This window comes from Acomys russatus, chromosome 5 (assembly GCF_903995435.1).
Source record: "Acomys russatus chromosome 5, mAcoRus1.1, whole genome shotgun sequence".
Lineage (NCBI taxonomy): Eukaryota > Metazoa > Chordata > Mammalia > Rodentia > Muridae > Acomys > Acomys russatus.
Window position 1 is genome coordinate 31593622 of NC_067141.1, and position 19049 is coordinate 31612670.

Here is a 19049-nt window from a genome sequence, read left to right on the forward strand (position 1 = left end):
GGGCGTTGAATGTAGATCAAACAATAATATACATGCCAGTTTTTTTCTCTTTATGATATTTATTTTGGTTTGTTTTTTTTTTTTAAAAAACAGGGTTTCTCTGTGTAGTCCTGGCTGTCCTGGACTTGGTTTATAGACCAGACTGGCCTTGAACTCACAGCGATCCACCTGCCTCTGACTCCCAGAGAGCTGAAATTAAAGGGATTTACTTATTTTTATGTGCACTGGTGTTTTGCCTGCATATATGTCTATGTGAGGGCGTCAGATCCTCTGGGACTGGAGTTACAGACAGTTGTGAGCTGTCATGATGGTGCTGGGAATTGAACTCAGGTCCTCTGGATGAGCAGCCAGTGCTCTTAACTGCTGAGCCCTCTCTGCAGCCTCAAATTCTGGCTTTTTGATCATGTATTACTGACTACTTCCAAGGCAACTCTCTTGTCTGTAAGAGGCGTAATGCTACCTGTCTGTGAGAGTGCTATGAGGTAACTGAAAGCTGGTTCCCCAACTTCCCTCCTTGGCCAGGGAACTTTTTTCTCTTTGCCTACAGCTCTTGGATACCAACCTATGCTTATCAATCTGGCCTGCTTTCTCTAGCCAACACTTTCACATACCAGCCCGAGTGACCGCCTCTCCTTAGCTGAGAGCACAGCTCCTGCAGGGGGAACACTTTCAGCAACGCACAGCTACTTCATTCTAACAACATGGTCCAGGCTGGCCTCAAACTCTTAGTGATGCTCCTACCTCAGTTCCCCACTGGCTGGGATTACAGGCGTGACCCATAACACCCAGTTAATGTTACGTCTCTCTCTCTCTCTCTCTTTTTTTTTTTTTTTTTTTTTTGAGACAGAGTTTCTTTCTCTGTGTAGCCCTGGTTGTCCTAGACTCACTTTCTAGACCAGGCTGGCCTCGAACTCACAGTGATCTGCCTACCTCTGCCTCCCAAGTGCTGGGATTAAAGGCATGTGCCACCATGCCTGGCAATATGTTACATCTATGTGTCACTATTATTTGGTCAACTAAAATAATTTGAAAGGCTGTAGAAATGAGGGGGGAATTTGCCACAGTGCCACAAGGTCAGAAAACCTATGATTATAAGCTCATAAAACACCATTATAAACATGACTATGGGCTGTAAAGAAACAGACAAAATGAAGATAATTGTGAGGATTAGAGAACTGCCATTTTCTTTCTCTTGATCTCCTTCAATATTCAATTATCTTTCAGTTCACATTGTGAAGAAAATCTAATAAGGATGCTGACTTAAGCAGCGTGTCCACACCATTCCTGCTGGGTGTGGGATTCAGTTTGCTGTGCCTTTGATAGGCTCAGTTCAAGGGCTTCGACTGGCTCTCTTTGGCAGAAAGAGCTATATCAGGTTGGAAGGGGGCAGTTTTATCTTAGCAAAGCCCGGAACCAGTGGGTAGAGGATGGTGAGGTGGGTGGCGTTTCATATAGCAGCTATGTCTTTTGTCCTGTTGGGGCTGAGGCAGCTGAATCGCTTCCCCTACAGTGCCCTCTTGTGGCAGACCTGCACCACAGCACATAGCAGCCCTGTAAGGGGTCTGACGTGTGCTGTACAGACAAGCACAGGTTAGAATGAGTCATCTTGCACATTTCATGTCTGTCCTGGGTGAGATTCAAGAGCCTAAGGAGCAGGAAGCCAAGGTCAGTACTAGAAGCAGTTCTGTCCATGTACTGACCACTATGGCAGGCATGGCACACAGCTTAACGAGGTTTTTCAAAGAGGTATTCCAGATCTGGGGCACGCAGTCGCTGCTCCTTGTTTTTGTTTTTGGCGAACTCTCTCAGCAGTTCCATGACTTCATTTTCAAATATTTCTGGGGCTGGTTTTGCTTCTGCAACAGAGGGTGGGCAGAGAGAATTGTGCCATAGTCAATGCTCAGAGGGAAGATGGAGATACGAAGCTGAATATATGGTGCTCCTAGCTGTAGAGTCCCAGCAATTATGAGCCTAAGGCAGCATGATTACTACAAGTTAAGACCAGCCTGGGCCACAGAGTGAGTCCCAAGTTAGCCTGGGCAACAGTAAAACCCTATCTCAAACAAATAAACAAACAAAAAATGGAGAGATAGCTCAGCTGTTATGAGAGCTTGCTTCTCTTAAAGGGGACCAGAGAGCTTTTCCTAGCATCCACATCAGGCTGCTCACAATAACCTGTAACTCCAATTCCAGGAGATCCCATGCCTACTTCTGGCCTACACGCATATATCAATAAAAATAAAAAGTAAATCTTAAGGGCCAGCTTAAAGGCTCAATGGATAGACACTTGCCACCAAGCCAGACAACCTGAGTTTAGCCCCTGGATCCCCACATGGTAGAAAGAAAGTACCAACTCCCACAAGTTATCATCTGAGCACGCATGTACGCACACGCAATATAAAAATAAGTTTTTAAAGAAAAAGTAAACCTTTTTTTAAAATCTAAAAGCAAACAACAAAAAGCAAGCTGAAACTGGCAAGGGCCAAGAAGCACAGATGGATAAATAGACCACGGGCCATCTCTGTTCTTCCTCCAAATACTCTAGGCTACACGAGGGTGAGCAAACTGTGTTGGCCTATACTTGTAAATGGTTTTGTTAGTACAGCTGCTCTCATTTGCTTGCATTATGATCCAGGCTACTTTGGAATACAATGGCAGAGCTCATATGGCCCCATGATTGAAATATTTACTATCTGGTCCTGAAGGAACAAATCTGATGACCCTTGGCTTGTGCAACATTGGCTGTACTTCTTTGCTTTGCACTTGACCTCAGTGATCTTCTGGGTACACTGAGTAGTTTCTCCCTTATCTGTGGATTTGCCTTGGGTCCTCTACAGTTTGGCAAAACACAAAATCCCAAAACACAGAATCAAAAAAAAAAAAAAAGCATGAGTTTTAAACATGCTATTCTTCTTAATAGGCTGATAAAATCTTAAACCACCCTGCTCTGTCCACCTTGCATATGAACCAGATTTGCCCCAGGTAGCCACACTGTATATGCTGCCCACACATTAGTCACCAGCCTTTGCCCCAGGTAGCCACATTGTATATGCTGCCCATGCATTAGTCACCAGCCTTTGTCCCATGTATCCACACTGTATATGCTGCCCACACATTAGTCACCAGCCTTTGTCCCATGTAGCCACACTGTATATGCTGCCGATGCACTAGTCACCAGCCTTTGCCCCAGGTAGCCACACTGTATATGCTGCCCACACATTAGTCACCAGCCTTTGTCCCAGGTAGCCACACTGTATATGCACCAGTCGCCAAGACACCTCTATTTTGGAAACATAGTAAGTATAAGTATATAAGGCTTATGTTTAAGTAAAAATTTTTGGGTTTTGGTTTGTTTATCTTTGAAACAAGGTTTCTTTGTGTAGCCCTGGCTGTCCTGGAACTCAAGAGATCTGCCTGCCTCTGCCTCCTGAGTGCTGGGATTAAAAGTGTGCACCATATATATATGGTTATGTAACCATATATTTTAATTCAATAACAGACCCAAAGCACAAGAGTAGTGATGCAAAGAAGGCACTGGGGCACAGACATGGGCATACAGTGTACCAAGTAACACTGCAGGGTATATGGGGGAAAGCATGGGCTACATAGGGTTTGGTATCATCCAGTTTTAGGAATCTACTGAGGATTTTAGAATACATTGCCTACAAATAAAAGAAGACTACAGGACTGTGTTTCCTCTTGGTTTTTTTTTTTTTTTTTTTTTTTTTTTTTTTTTTTTTTTTTTTGTGGTATTAGAGACTTGACCCAGGCAATACAGGAGCCTCATACATGCTATACAAGTGTTCTGCCACTAAGCTCCATTTCTAGCCCTCCCATTCTAAGCTTTAAACTTCCTAAAACTTCCTGCTTCTTCCCTTTATCAGTTAGAGATCCTTGGTTGTAAGTGACAGAAATTAACAATTATAAACTTAAGCAAATGAGAATTTTTGGAAAGAAATTAGAGGCCCATAGAATGAACATAAACCTGCAGAATGAGATGTTAGTGGACAAGCAACAGGGCAGCAAGACAAAAAACAAGAACGTCAGTTTTGTCTAGCAGCAGGAGTCCAGTGGCATTTGTCACCTTCAACCTCTCTCCACCCTAGGGATAGTCATTTAAAAGCCGGTTATAAGCAAAGTCTCCCACCAGCAAAGCTCAGGTGGCAGGCTCCAGAAGACTAAATAAAATGCTAGAATTAAGACAGATTCTATAATCCCAGAGCCTGACACCCAGGGACTGTTCGAGGTATTTTGCTGTTATTTTGGATTTGGAGATTTAAATTTTTTTCTTAATTATTTATTTTTTGAGTATAATTGTTTCGCCTACAGGTAGATATGTGTACCACGTGCATGACTGGTGCCAGCAAAGGCCAAAAGAAAGCATCAGGTCTCCAGGATTGGAATTACAGCTGTTTGTGAGCAACCACGTGAGTATTTGAAACCACACCTGGGTTTTCTGCAAGAAGAGCAAGTGCTCTTATCATGACGCCATCTCTCCAGCTGCTATTTTACTTTTAAAGCTTGCGTTTTCGGGACTGGAGAGATGGCTCAGAGGTTAAGAGCACTGGCTGCTCTTCCCAAGGTCCTGAGTTCAATTCTCAGCAACCACATGGTCGCTCACAACCATCTATAATGAGATCTGGTGCCCTCTTCTGGTGTGTAGGTGTTACATGTGAACACAACATTGTTATACATAATAAATAAATAAATCTTAAAAAAAAAAAACAAATACAACTTTTCTTGACATTGTCTGGACTGAAGCCACAGTACAGCAAAGTGTAAGAAGCAAAGTCATCAAATAGGAACAACGATCACACTTGTTCAGCGGTGGCAGGAGGAGCCACTGGGTGTAATGCAAAAAGACAAGAATTCACAAGCCAGGCGTGGTGGCACATGCCTTTAGTCCCAGCACTTAGGAGACAGAGGCAGGCAGATTTCTGTAAATTCAAGGCCAGTCTGTTCCAGTGAGTTCCAGGCTATGCAAGGCTACATAGTGAGACTCTGTCTCAAACAAACAAACAAACTAACTAAAATTTTTTACAACTTAAAAAAAATCAGCTACATCTTAAGCAACTGTCCAAAGCTAAGAGTATAAAGCTCTGGACCCACACTCCCAAGTGGAGCTAGTACCCACCCACAAGCTCTTCCTTACAAGCCTCCCCTGGATGTGCCCTGATGGAGTCTAGGCTCAGAGTAGGAGCCCAGGAGGAGCACAATTCATGTGGTCAAAGACCATGAGGCTAAACTGAGACTCTGTCTCAGAAAAAACAAAGGTGAATTTATGACTGAGAGCAGTTAAATCAATCCTGTTTCTCTGATATGGGCTGCAAAAAGAATCAAAGGGAAAAAGAAAAGAAAAACATGTGGGTTTTAGGGTGGGACAGTATTACTGAGCAATCCCACCTCTAGCTCTGAGAGCCACACCATAGGAGTTGTCTAAGACCAAGGCTGGACAAGGACAAGCAAGAAGGCTATCCTTGCCACCTCTCAACCAGCAAAGCCAAGTAGAAGGCACAGGAATCTAGCACTGAGGAAGGACAGAGCAGGCAGAAAGACTTCTGCTGAGGCCCAGAAATACAGGAAGGCTGAAGGCTGGGAGTGGAAGAGAAATACTGAGAATACTCTTTGGAAACTTACTCTTGCCCAAGCACATGATAACATGGGGCTGTTGAGGTCCTGAACATAACCAAAGCAAACTAGTAATTAGACTATACTTAACTAATAAGTTCACTAACTTGATTTCCTAAACTAACAGGCTAGATGCTGCATGGCTCAAGACACACACATCTTGGTCTCCAATCTAAGCCATGGTATCTAACATTTGGTTAGACACGGGTACGTCAGCACATACCTATAATCCCAGCACTGGCAAAATTGAGGCGAAAGGATCAAGAATTTAAAACCAAAGCCAGGTGAAGTGGAGCTTGCCTTTAATCCTCACTCTGGAGGCAGAAGTGGGCAGATCTCTGTAAATTTCAGGACAGCCAGGGCTACACAGTGAGACCCTGTCTCAAAAGGATTTAGAGAGAGAGAGAGAGAGAGAGAGACAGAGACAGAGAGAGAGAGAGACAGAGAGAGAATCTGAAGCCAGCCTAGGATACACAATTAAATCTCATTTCAAAAAGCTAACAAAGGCTCAGGAAGTGGCCAGTGGGTAAAGCACTTGACATTCAAGATGAGGGCCTGCATTAGAATGTCCAGAACTCACATAAAGCCAAGTAAGGAACCATACATATGTAATTCCAGTGCTCAAGACAGAGAACTCCTAGAAATACCTAGCAAACTAAGCAAAGCTGTTTGCTGTGTTTGAATTCCATCCCAAACCCTATCTAAAGGTAAAGAGAACAAACGTCACACTCAGACCTCCACATGCACACTGCAGCACATACATTCTCTCTCCCTCCCTCCCTCTCTCTGTACACACACACACACACACATACACACACACACACACACACACACACACACAGTTTTTTTTTTTTTAAGCAAACAAAAAATGTAATGCAGGAGCTAAAGAGATGGCTCAGCAGTTTAAGAGCATGTACTACTTTTACAGGGGACCCAAGTTTGACTCTAGCACCTGGGCCAGGTAGCTCACAACCACTTGTTCTCCTGCTCCAGGGGATCCAATGCCTTTGGCCTTCACTGATACTTGCAACCACATGTGACATAGACACACACACACATATATGATGAAAAATAAACCCAGGAGGGAAACTACAAGAAAGCAAAAAATAAACAGGCTCAGAATAACTTATGCCAGAACTCCCAGTACTAACTGTGACTAATATTAAAAGCTCCAGTAGAAAAAGCAGGCAAAATGTAAGAATAGATGAGGAATTCCAGTAGGGAGGTAGAAAGTCTAAATGTCATATAGAAATCTAAAAATAAAGCCACAGCAGCAACAATGCACGATGACTTCAAGAGGCTCATTGTGACGTCTAATACAATTAAAGCAAGAATCAGTGATGGGTCAGGAGATGCTGCCAAATACAAAGGACCCGAACTGATCAAACTGATTCACAAAGAGAAGAAAGAAGCACAGAGAAGAGATGCCAAGAACCGTGAACACAAGTTATTCAAAGTGCAATGAGAACTGCAAAAGGAAAAGGGGGAATGAAGGGGACTCAGACTCTTCCAACAATAATCAAAGACACGGAATCCAGACTTAACAGACCAAAATAAACACCTCGACATACTGCTCTCGTTAGGATAGGAACATTCCTCTAAGGACTAGGTCCCCCCATGTGTCCCTAGCTTGGTACTATTGGGAGGTAGTGAAAACTTTGGGGACCTAGAAAGTCTTCTAGTCACTGGAGATACCTTCTCAAAGGAAATAACAAGATCCAGTCCCTCTCTTCCCTACTCCCCAACATAACTGACACATGCTTCCTGGCCATGAAGTGAACACTGCTTATCACACTTGCTGCACCATGAGCTCCTCACTTACATACCTTAGTTCTACCAGCACTGGAGCCCATCACCCAGACACTGAGCTCCCCAAAACTGTGAGCCAATCAAACCTTTCCTAAACTGGGCGTGGTGCCATGTGTCTGTAATTCTAGCTACTCTGGAGGCTGAGGCATGAGGCTTGATGGAGGCTTAGGATATTGGGGGCAGTCTAGGCAGCACATCAAGATCTCATCTCTTAAAGTTTTAATGTCTTTTACATTTTAGATTTATTTATTTTATGTGTGTAAATGTTTTGCCTGTGTGTATGTATACCACATGTGTGCCTGATGCCCATGGAAGGCAGAAGTGGGTGCCAGAACCCCTAGAACTGGAGTTGCATGTGGACAGCCTGGCAAAAGAAGTACACCTTCATAAAGTGCTGAAAAACAAACAAACAAACAAACAAACAAACAAACAAACCTGCCTTCAGTTTCATACCCAAGGCAGATAATTCAAAGCAGGCAATTTGTACTACAAGTAATAGTAAAGAAAGTTCAGCCTTTAACCCCAGCACTCGGGAGGCAGAGGCAGGCGGATCGCTGTGAGTTTGAAGCCAGCCTGGTCTACAAAGCGAGTCCAGGACAGCCAAGGCTATACAGAGAAACCCTGTCTCGAAAAAACAAAACAAAACACACAAAAATTTCAGATAGGAATAGAGATTTATATAAAGAAACAACCACCTCCAAAAATAGCCAAAATAATGAGAGTAGAACATATATTTTGAATTATTTTCTTTTACTGCCCACAGTAAAACATGATAAATGTGTTCCAGGCTTAGAATAAAGGTCAAAGTAAAAAGAATGGCAGCAGCACAATAACTGAGGGCAGCACAGGGGCAGGGTGAGGGTTGGCACTCTATTGTAAAGGCCTTACATTATACATGTCTTACAACCATGTAATTAAAGTTATATTCTGTGAGCCCAGGAGCAATCATTAAAAACCTATAAGGAAGGCGAGTGTGGTGGCACACGCCTTTAATCCCAGCACTTGGGAGGCAGAGGCAGGTGGATCGCTGTGAGTTCGAGGCCAGCCTGGTCTACAAAGCACATCCAGGAGAGCCAGGGCTGTTACACAGAGAAACCCTGTCTCAAAAAGCCAAAAAAAAAAAAAAAAAAGAAAGAAAGAAAGAAAGAAAAAAAAAACCCTATAAGGACATTAATAACCCCCCCGACACACACATGCATATAAAAAAGAGAAAGAGACAAAGACCAGATGGGAGAAACAAGGAACAAACAAAAACGATAGAGTTTAATTCAAACACATTGAGAAATTGGCTAATACAAAAGATCTAAACACACTAGTGAAAAGCAGAGACTGCTGGGCATAGTGGTGCACACCTTTAATCCCAGCACTTGGGAGGCAGAGGCAGGTGGATCTCTGTGAGTTCAAGGCCAGCCTGGTCTACAAAGTGAGTCCAGAATAGCAAGGGCTATTACGCAGAGAAACCAAAAGAAAAAAGAAGGAAAACAAAGAAAAAGAAAGAAAAGCAGAGCCCATCAGATTGGATAAAAATGAAAGACCATGTATTCCGTCTACAGAGAAACTCAATTTAGATATAAAGACAAAGAAGGTTTGTGATTTTATAACGCAAGTTCTTTAGCTGGTAATGGAAGAGGAAATGAAGTATGAGCAAAGGTCACCACTGCTGAGGTGGAGAGGGCTGGGGAGATCAGGACTGCTGAGGTGGAGAGGACTGTGGAGATCACCACTGCTGAGGTGGAGAGGGCTGGGGAGAAGACCCTGAAAAAGCTGAGAGAGACTGACTGCTGGCAGGTCAATAAGGAACTCAGCCTTATTGTTAAGAAGAAAAATTCTCAGAAAAAAAATGTCAATGAGCTTAGAATTAGATTCTTCTCCCAGAGTCCCCAATGGAAACACAGAACATCTGATTCAGAGTGTGAGGTCTGAGTAGAGCTTTTGATCCACAGAACTCTGAGACAGATGTGGTTCCAAGTTTAGTAAACATAAAAACTTGCTAATTGTTTGCAAAGCAAGAGGAAAACAATCCAATCAGGAAGCTACACACCAGGCAAAAACTAATCAAACGAAATCTGAAGGCCCAGCAAGCTAGCTTAGTTGATCAAGGCACTTGCCATCAAACCCTAGGACCTGAGTTCAATTCGGGAACCTACAAGGTAGAAGCAAAGAATCAACTCCTGCAAGTTGTCCTCTGACTTCCACATGTACACCGTGGTAAACAGGTGCTCCTCCTACACACACACACACACATATGCGCGCGCATGCGCGTGCGTTTAAAAGAATCTGGAATGTCTGTATTAACAGACACCTCAAAGCAAGTATCATTATTAACAATGAAGACAGAGCAACACAATGACAAAGGAAGTAATCTGGCAAGATACAACAATCTCAGACACGTTTGTACTAAATACCCAAGCCTTAAAAATATGAAGCAAAGGCCGAGGGAAGAGAAGGAGATGGCAGACATACCACAATTACAGCAGATTCCAATGTTCCTCACTTGGTAACTGATAGAACAGGCTCTCAGAAAAGAAAAACCATGAGGAATACACCACTATCATCCACCTTGTCTAGCTGTCACTTACAGAATGCTCTGCCCACAAGAACAGAAGACACACATTCACGTGCACATGGATCTTTACCAAGGTACTTGTATTTCAGGCCTGCAAGCAAACTTCAACAAATTCTGGCAATTTTCAAAACACTTGAAACTTAGACTTCTGAATAACTCATGGGCAGAACATGAGTTCTGTTGCAGATATTTTATCTGTATGGCCTAAGAAGCCAATAACTGATACAATGAGACTGAAATGTATTTTAAAGCTGCAAGCACTACGCTGGGCAGAATCTAAACTGCTACGAATGTCCTAGTAAACTAAAATAAACTACTCTAATCCTCATAACCTACTATATCCTAAGTAATTGCCAATCTGATCCTGCTTGGGCAGCTTCTCTCCATCAACTCCCTCTGTCAACTCCCGGCTCCTCCTCCTCTCCTGGAAACCACGCCTTCTACTTCTTGTCCTTCTGCCCAGCTGATTAGCTAAACAGTGCTTTACTGACAACTGCTACGTCCACTCAAGGCATTCCTCCACAGAATAGTAGTACTTCATGGTTGGAAAATATATGAAGTTCAAATCCAGTGTCCATGAGTAACATCTATTAAAACACAGGCACACTCATTTGTAGACCTCCTACAAATTGTTGATTGCACGCTACAGATGCAGTTATAGAGTTATAAGAGACCATATGGCCCATAAGGTTAAAGGTAAACATACTCATAACCCAGTGATTTTCTGGGTATTTATCCAAGAAAACCTGAAATCTATGTTCAAAAATTAGTACACAATATTTATAATGGCTTTGGTCATAACTGCCTGCAACTTGAAAATTCTAAAATCCCTTTACTGGTCAATGGATCAACTGTAGTATAGTCTACACACTGGAATAATATTCAACAATACAAAACAACAAGCTGTTGACACAAGCATCAAAGGTCAATCTCAAATACCTTATGCTAGCCAGCATCAAACTTATTCTACATAGGGTCAGAGAGGAAATATTTAAGGTTTGCTGGGTTTTCAAATAACCAAATAAGCATCCAGACTCCTATATTTTAAGAAAAGACTTACTTTAATTGTGTGTGTGTGTGTGTGTGTGTGTGTGTGTGTGTGTGTGTGTACATGACTGCACACACATAAAAGGCTAGAGGCTTGGATCCCCTGGAGCTGGAGTTACAGGCAGTTATGAGCAGGCAGTCTGTTTATACACAGCTTAAGATGGCCATTACACATAACACGAAACTGTTTAAATCACAGAAAATGTTTGGAAAGCATTTACACTGAGAAAACTAATCTTCATAATGCCTAAGGTCTGCAATCAGAAAATGCTTGGTTTATTTGCAGACTTTGTTCCTACTTCCTTAGACTTTCTCTTTAAGAGTCCCTCACTGGCCCCCAGGATCAAGGTAGACTTTGGACAAGAGCCCTCCATCTTTTCATTAAGCTGACTTTTAGAATAAAAAGTTATTATCCTAGCTAAGGATGGTGGCCAACAAACTATACATCCAACCCTAAGGAAGCTGCGATGAGAACATCATGAGTTCAATGCCAGCCTGGGCCCCACAATTGGGCCGCTTCTCAAAAACAAAGCAAGTGCCTGGCCACTAATCCCAGCACTCAAGGGGCAGAAGCAGGCAGATCTCTGTGAGTTCAAGGTCAGCCTGGTCTACATAGCAAGTCCTGTGAGTTCAAGGTCAGCCTGGTCTACATAGCAAGTTCCTAGCCAGCCGGGGCTACACAGTGAGCTCCTGTCTCAAAAGACCAAACAACCCAAAATACTGCCTTCTTTACTTTGATCCCTTGTATCTCAACCTAAGTGGCTTGTCCTGCAGAAAGCAGCCCAGCTCATTTCATGGCATTCCCAAGCTATTCTTCAGCCTTCCCTTTGATTCTGTGAGCTTCTGCTTTTCTGCTGTATTTCCTTTCTACTACCACCCCTCCACTCCTCCAGGTTGTCCTCAGACCTCAATACACATGCACATGGATGCTCACCTGTGCAGGCACACTAAATAAATAAACAAACAAGCAAACAAACTTAAGACTTTAAAAAAAAAGAGAGAGAACTGATTAAAACAAATTTTGCACATTCTGGAAAAATCTGAACAGCATTTGAGTTTAGTATCTATTATATGAATAAAAAGGATGAAAGGGGGCCTGACATAGTGGCTCATGCCTTTAATTGCAGCACTTGAAGGCAAAGGCAGACAGACTTATATATGTTCCAGACTAGCTTGGTCTACATAGAGTTCCAGGATAGCCAGTGTTACATAGAAAGACCTTATCTCAAAAAATCCAAAACAGAAAACAAAAGAGGAAGAAAACACTTGCTAAGACACTACTTCAGACTCACACAGACTTGCTATCCTATCACCACAAGGTGAGCTGATCGTGTGAATACCTGTGGGGTGAGCTGATTGTGTGAATACCTGTGGGGTGAGCTCATCGTGGTGTGAATACCTGTGGCCCAGTAGTAGATATCCCAATCATTGCTAGGCTCATTAATCAGGCGGTCGTAGAGGTTCAGCTGCTTCTCTGTCATGTTGTGCAGATACTCTTTAGCAAAGAGGCTAAAAATGAGAGGGAAATGAGGTTGACAAGACTGCCATGTCAAAGAGAAGTGATACCCAGAGCCCTCTTCCCCACTACCTAAGGAGGATGCAGTTCTCCAGCATCCCTCTCTTTCTGCTCTCATAGAGTAGGCGAGCTCTTTTGGTTTCTATGGACTCATCAGTTCTCTCCTGCCATGGAGGCAAAGGGATTTCAATCATGTCTTTTTGAGAATCTGTTGGGCTGTCACCTCTGTAGAAGCGTCTGGATGATGTCACACTAAGCAAAGGAGGCAGCAGGATGTGCTTTGACAGTACCTGAAATAAACAAACCACAAACATCTTTATAAGACAATAATTACTATCACTGTTATTTATTCAACACATAAGGTGCTAAATGCATTAGCTCTCACTTAGTCCTTCTGCTGATTCTGGCCCCTTTATGATCAAGGAAACCAATGAATCTAAAGCTTAGAGAGGATAAATAGTCATCCAAATAGAACCACAGACACATGTTCATAAATTGGGCAACACCTCACTCTAGACAGAAGACAGAGTTTTTCACATATGTGTTAACCAGTCTTGGTGGCGCACGCCTTTAATCCCAGCACTCGGGAGGCAGAGGCAGGCGGATCGCTGTGAGTTCGAGGCCAGCCTGGTCTACAAAGTGACTCCAGGATGGCCAAGGCTACACAGAGAAACCCTGTCTCGAAAAAACAAACAAACAAACAAACAAACAAACAAACAAAAAAAGAAATTATATCAGCAGAAACACTATCTCCTGCATTCCTTTAAAACTGTACACCATAGTTGTATTCCAATCACTCACCTGTTAAATCCTGAGGATACCTAGATCTCCTAAAGACTCCAAGTCTAAGATTATAAACTCTAAGATATAATGAGAAGGACTGGGTGATGACTCAGTAGATAAAGTGCTTGCTGTGCAAGCATGAGGACCTGAGTTCAGATCTCCAGGATCAAGCTAAGCACAGCTGGGAATGACATCTGGTACCTGTAACCCCAGCACAGACGGATCCCTGAGGCTTGTTGGCCTGGGAGTCTAGCCAAAACTGAAAGACCTTATCTCAAGAAATAAGTGAAAATAGAAGATCCCTGACATTGACTTTTGGCCTCCACACATAAGAATAGGCAAACACTGCCCTCTCCCTCTCACACACACACACACACATGCACATATCACACAAATACACAATTTTTAAAAAATATACAATGGCCGGGTGTGGTGGCGCACACCTTTAATCCCAGCACTCAGGAGGCAGAGGCAGGCAGATCGCCGTGAGTTCGAGGCCAGCCTGGTCTACAAAGCGAGTTCAGGACAGCCAAGGCTACACAGAGTAACCCTGTCTCAAAAACAAACAAAAAAATAATAAAATAAAATAAAAAACATACAATGATAAAGTGGTAATGTCAGCAAGAGGGCAGAATAGGAAGCCCCACATGCTCCTTGCCACTGAACCCTCCCAAGAAAGCACAGCATATGAGAAATACAATAGTCATATTGTTCAACTGCATTAAGACCTTAGGATTAGAATTAGCTTTATGGTTAAGCTTAGAAGAAAATGAGGGAGGAGTATAAGTATCTGTAACTTCAGCAACACAGTGAGCAATTTAGAAAGCACAAGCACATGGAGATACTGACTCTACAAATCACAGACCCATTCACTTGTGAGAAGTCTGGAAAACAGGTTCCTGCTCCCCAGGTGAGTACAAAACCAGCTGCACTGGAGCCAATAGCAACGGTTGTGCACATACCACAGTCCTGTCTTCCCCAAACCCCCCCGAAGCACAAGATGATGTGGAGAATAATGTCTTAGCACCAGGCTTCTACCCGGGAGGGAAAACTCCTGGAAAAAGTCAACCAACAGCATCTGCTTTGGCTGAGCCTAAGTGCTACAGGAAAGGGAACTTTGCTGTAGCTGTAGCAAGTAAAGGAGATGATCTGCATCAGCAGCATTCACTTGCCGTGGTCCCCAACCTGCCTAAGTAGAATGAAAACAACAAGGACAACAAAACCCCCACAACTTGCAGCTTTTCCCTGGGGATGCAGGCTAGGGAAGTCATCTAATGCTGCAACTTCCCTGGGGGGCTGTCTGTGGGGCTGGTTTTTGTCTCTCGTCTTAGAGCAACAACAGGATACAGCCCGTTCCAGATGTTTAGAGACCATGGAGACCAAGAAAGCTGAGCTGCTTACTTCTGGTGCAGATGACTGTAGCAGACATAGCAAGACAAAAATCTAGTGTTGTTTGGGAGCCACTTCCCCACAGCTCAGGGAAGCGTGGAGTGTATGGCTAGTCTTCTAGAGCTTGGGGGCTGACACTGCCTAAGGGAATGGTTGGTTCCTGTTTCCAACAACTTGCAACACTAGCCACCTGTGGTGGCATACATCTTTAATCCCAGCACTTGGGAGGCAGAGGCAGGTGGATTGCTGTGAGTTCAAGGACAGCCTGGTCAACAGAGTGAGTTCCAGGACAGCCAAGGCTACACAGAGAAACCCTGTCTTGAAAAAACAAAGAACAAAAAAACAACTTGCCACACTAATAGAGACAGTATACTTTAGAAGTCCAGCACCTGCCGGACGTGGTGGCACACGCCTTTAATCCTAGCACTCGGGAGGCAGAGGCAGGCAGATCGATGTGAGTTCGAGGCCAGCCTGGTCTACAAAGCAAATCCAGGACAGCCAAGGCTACACAGAGAGACCCTGTCTTGAAACCCCTCCCCCCAAAAAGAAGTCCAGCACCCACTAAGAGAACAAGAAAGCAGCTGGACTTGGCGTCTCATGCCCGCAATCCCAGCACTTGGGAAGCTAGTGCAGGACTACTATGAAGCTGAGGGACTACAGTTCCCGAAAAACAGGGAGGCAAGGCAGGAAGGCGGTATATAACTTAAGGTATTTACAAAGACACTATAGCATCGTATATACTCTAGGGAGAGTTACTGATTATGAGCTAAGAGGGTAAAGGTGCTTGCTGGCAAACCTGAGAACCAGAGTTCTATCTCCAGAACACATGCACATAAAAGACAGACAGACAGACAGACAGACAGACACACACACACACACACACACACACACACACACACACACACACACACTTTTTTTTTCTGAGACAGGGTTTCTCTGTATAGCCTTGGCACCCCCATGCCTGGCTCACACACTTTCTTTTGAAAAAACAAAAGAAATAATGACTGAAACTTCCAAAAATTGGAAAAAGAAATGGACACTCAGATTCAAGAAGCCCAAGAGATTTCAAGTATCATGAACCTAAGGAAATCCATATCAAGGCATAACTGTCCAGCAAGTCAGAAATGTGTACATATAAAGAAAGACCACATGAGGGCACAATGGAAAAGGGGCTGTCAGTAAGCCATGCATCGAGACCACCAGAGAAAACAACTGTGCTACCATCTTAATCCTGGACTCCCAGCATCCAGAACTTTGAGAATATAAATTTCTGTTGTAAGGCAGCTCCAGTAAATGAATACAGCATGCTGTGAAAGTTCAGTTTCCTAAGACTCAGCCTAAGCATTCTGGACCAGCATCTCTAAGAAATGGCATTTGAAACTGCATTTTTTCCAATTATCATAGTTTTAATTAGTATGTTCCATGTAACAACAGATAAGGCTTGATTTAAAGATGGAAGCAGCGAGTCGGAAACATAATTCACATTTTCTACTATTTCCTGTTATTCTCAGGCAAATGTATAGATTTATCTATATTAACAAGGGTTTTCCTAAACACACTTGAACCGCTTTCTTTCCACTATTCTATGAACACTAACTTTTTTTTTAATTAATTTATTCTTGTTACATCTCTATGGTTATCCCATCCCTAGTATCCTCCCATTCCTCCCTCCCATATTCCCCTTACTCCCCTCCCCTATGACTGTGCCTGAGGGGGACTTCCTCCCTCTTTATATGCTCATAGAGTATCAAGTCTCTTCTTGGTGAAACTGCATTTTTAAAACCTCTTTATGTGTGCGAGCATAGGTGCACGTGTAGAGGTCAGAGGAACAAGCACCTCCACCTTGTTTTGGGACAGAGTCTCTTCGGTGTTCTCTGCTGTATGTGCCAGCCCAGCTGGCCTATGAGTTCCAGAGATTCTCTTGTCTCCATCTCCCACCTCATCCCAGCAGCACACCAGGCTGGCCCTGAACTAGCTAAAGAACCAAGGATGGCCTTAAACTTCTAATCCTCCTGCCCCCAACTTCAGAGTGAATGCTAGAATTACAGGCATACACGCTGCCACTACACTGTTGTATAAGATGCTAGGGATCAAACCCAGGGCTTTTATGCATGATGTGTAGCAATTTCCTCCAAGATAAAACGTTCCATTTTGGAAAGAAGGTCATTAAAACACAAGAGGATGACGATGTCTCCTCCTCCTCCTACTTCTCCTCCTCCTTTGTTATGTAGCCATAGCTGGCCTGGAACTTGACATCTACATCAGGCTGGTCTCAAACCAAGAGACCCTCCTGCCTCTGCCATATGCTACCATATCCAGCTAATACACAGTATGCTAAAGGAAGGTAATATATTCCATCCTACAGGGACGCTCCTTAAGCTTAGTAAACAACTCAAAGGTTTCAGGAAGTCTCTAAAACTAGCCAGCTATACAAGGCCACTACCTCCCCACCTGTAACTTCAGCTCCAGGGGATCCACCACCCTCTTCAGCTTCAGTGGGTACCGGTACACACACACACACACACACACACACACACACACACACACACACACACACACTCCACACTCACTCACTCTCTCACACACACACACACTCTCTCTCACACACACATATACACACACAAACAAAAGTATACTCTTGCACCAATATCCCATACACAAGGAGTAAAGAGCAGTTTTTATATGCAGTTAAAGTTATCAATTTAAAATAGACTTAGAAAATATTCTATGTCAACCTCATCATGCTACAAAGACAATTCCTATAGAAGATATTCAGAAGAAAATTAGATTACTAGGGCTGAAGAGATAGCTCAGCAGCTAAGAGCACTTACTGCCTTTACAGAGAGGATTGAGGTTCAGGTGGCTAATCACCAACTGTAACTCCAATTCCAGAAAACCTAACACTCTATTCTAGCCTTCATGGGCACCTACACACGCAGTATACATAAACTCACAAAGGCATGTAAACATATGTACAAATGTTTTCATCTAAAAAAGAGATAAAAGAAAATGAGATTGCCTAGCATGGGAAAGCTCTGGGTGTGGGCTTAGCACAAACAACAAAATTGTCATATGACATAAAGAACATTATATAGTATTAAGGAGAGTTAACATCAAAGTGTAACAACCATAAATATATGTGGATTTAACCATAGAGCACTCAAATATATGAAAGAGACACTAACTGAACTGAAGAGGGGGAAAAGCAACAAACAGATTGTAATGCCTCCTTTTCAATAAGGAATAGGACAAAGAGATGGGGGATCAATACTAGACAACTAGAACACTATAAGCTAAGCACATCTAACTGAGATACATAAACAGTCAACACAAGACATCATACATGCCTCTCAAATGCACAAATGAACACGCCCAGGTCACAAGTTATATCACAAAACAAGGCTTGACAAATTTAAGATAAGCATACCAACTATCTTTCAACAACACTGGAATAAAACTGGAAACTAATCGCATAGGAAAACCAGAAAATTCACGAATATGCAGGCATTTAAAACGACACATTTGAACAACCAAAACGTCAAAGTAATGAAAACTTTTTTTTTAAATCAAGGCAAATTGAAGTCCACCATACAAAATAGTGGAGACGGGACCAAAACAGTACCAAGATGGAAGTTTATAGAGGCAAATACCTACGCTAAGAAAAGAAAAAGCAGCAGCAGCAGCAGCAAATTGTGTTGGTTCAAGCCTAAAATCCCAGCACAGTACTTGGGAAGATCAGACAGGAGAACTGAGAGTTTGAGGCCAACCTTAGCAACAAATTAGGACCCATTTAAAACGGGGGGGTGGGGGGGACCTGAAGATTTTAAGAATAGGAAGCTAGACGGCTTTCGGAAAAGGTTCGGTAATTGTGCCTGGGGACATAGGTGAGATCCGAGTTGAGTCTTGCATAACTGGACATTTAACCGCATACTACCAAGTATTCTCACTCGAGCACACAGTGGGCTCAGCAAAGAACGGAAAATGACCTGCATGCTCAGCGCCAGTATGCGCCTCGCCTTGAGGGGACCTTTCCCTGGACTGTGGGGTAGTTGAATTGTCCCTCCAATCTCCACGACACAGAAGACAAAACAGTCCTAGCTGCAGCCCGCCCCGAAACCCTAAAACTTCGGCTCTCTCACCCGCGCCAGCGTCGGGATCAAGGTGACCACCGCCATTTCTCCCTACAGCAAAGGAACCTGACAACCGGGTCACTTCCGGAAACTCTCCGTTGTTGATCTGACCATTTCACCAGTGGAGGTGGACCCCAAGCCGGAAAACGCGTCCCGGCGTATGGCGGAAGTAGCGGTGCGT

At 43.4% G+C, this 19049-nt stretch overlaps 1 protein-coding gene across 1 annotated transcript; it reads right to left on the reverse strand.

The window, feature by feature from the left end:
• Positions 1 to 1354: 1354 nt before the first annotated feature.
• On the reverse strand, positions 1355 to 19046 carry Sdhaf2 (succinate dehydrogenase complex assembly factor 2). Its single transcript, XM_051146134.1, has 4 exons — positions 18878 to 19046; positions 12639 to 12856; positions 12450 to 12559; positions 1355 to 1856 (listed from the first exon to the last, which is right to left on the reverse strand). Exons 1-4 carry the CDS (start codon positions 18911 to 18913, stop codon positions 1726 to 1728), a joined length of 495 nt encoding a protein of 164 aa, XP_051002091.1. The 5' UTR covers positions 18914 to 19046; the 3' UTR covers positions 1355 to 1725.
• Between the last annotated feature and the right edge of the window lie 3 nt (positions 19047 to 19049).

Bases quoted from the DNA above. Each gene is read 5' to 3' on its own strand.
- Sdhaf2 (XM_051146134.1), bottom strand. From the start codon at position 18,913: ATGGCGGTGGTCACCTTGATCCCGACGCTGGCGCGG. The intron at 12,857-18,877 runs GTGAGAGAGCCG...TGTTTATTTCAG, and splicing joins TGATCCCGACGCTGGCGCGG to GTACTGTCAAAGCACATCCT. The intron at 1,857-12,449 runs GTATTCACACCA...CCTCTGTTGCAG, and splicing joins TATCTACTACTGGGCCACAG to AAGCAAAACCAGCCCCAGAA.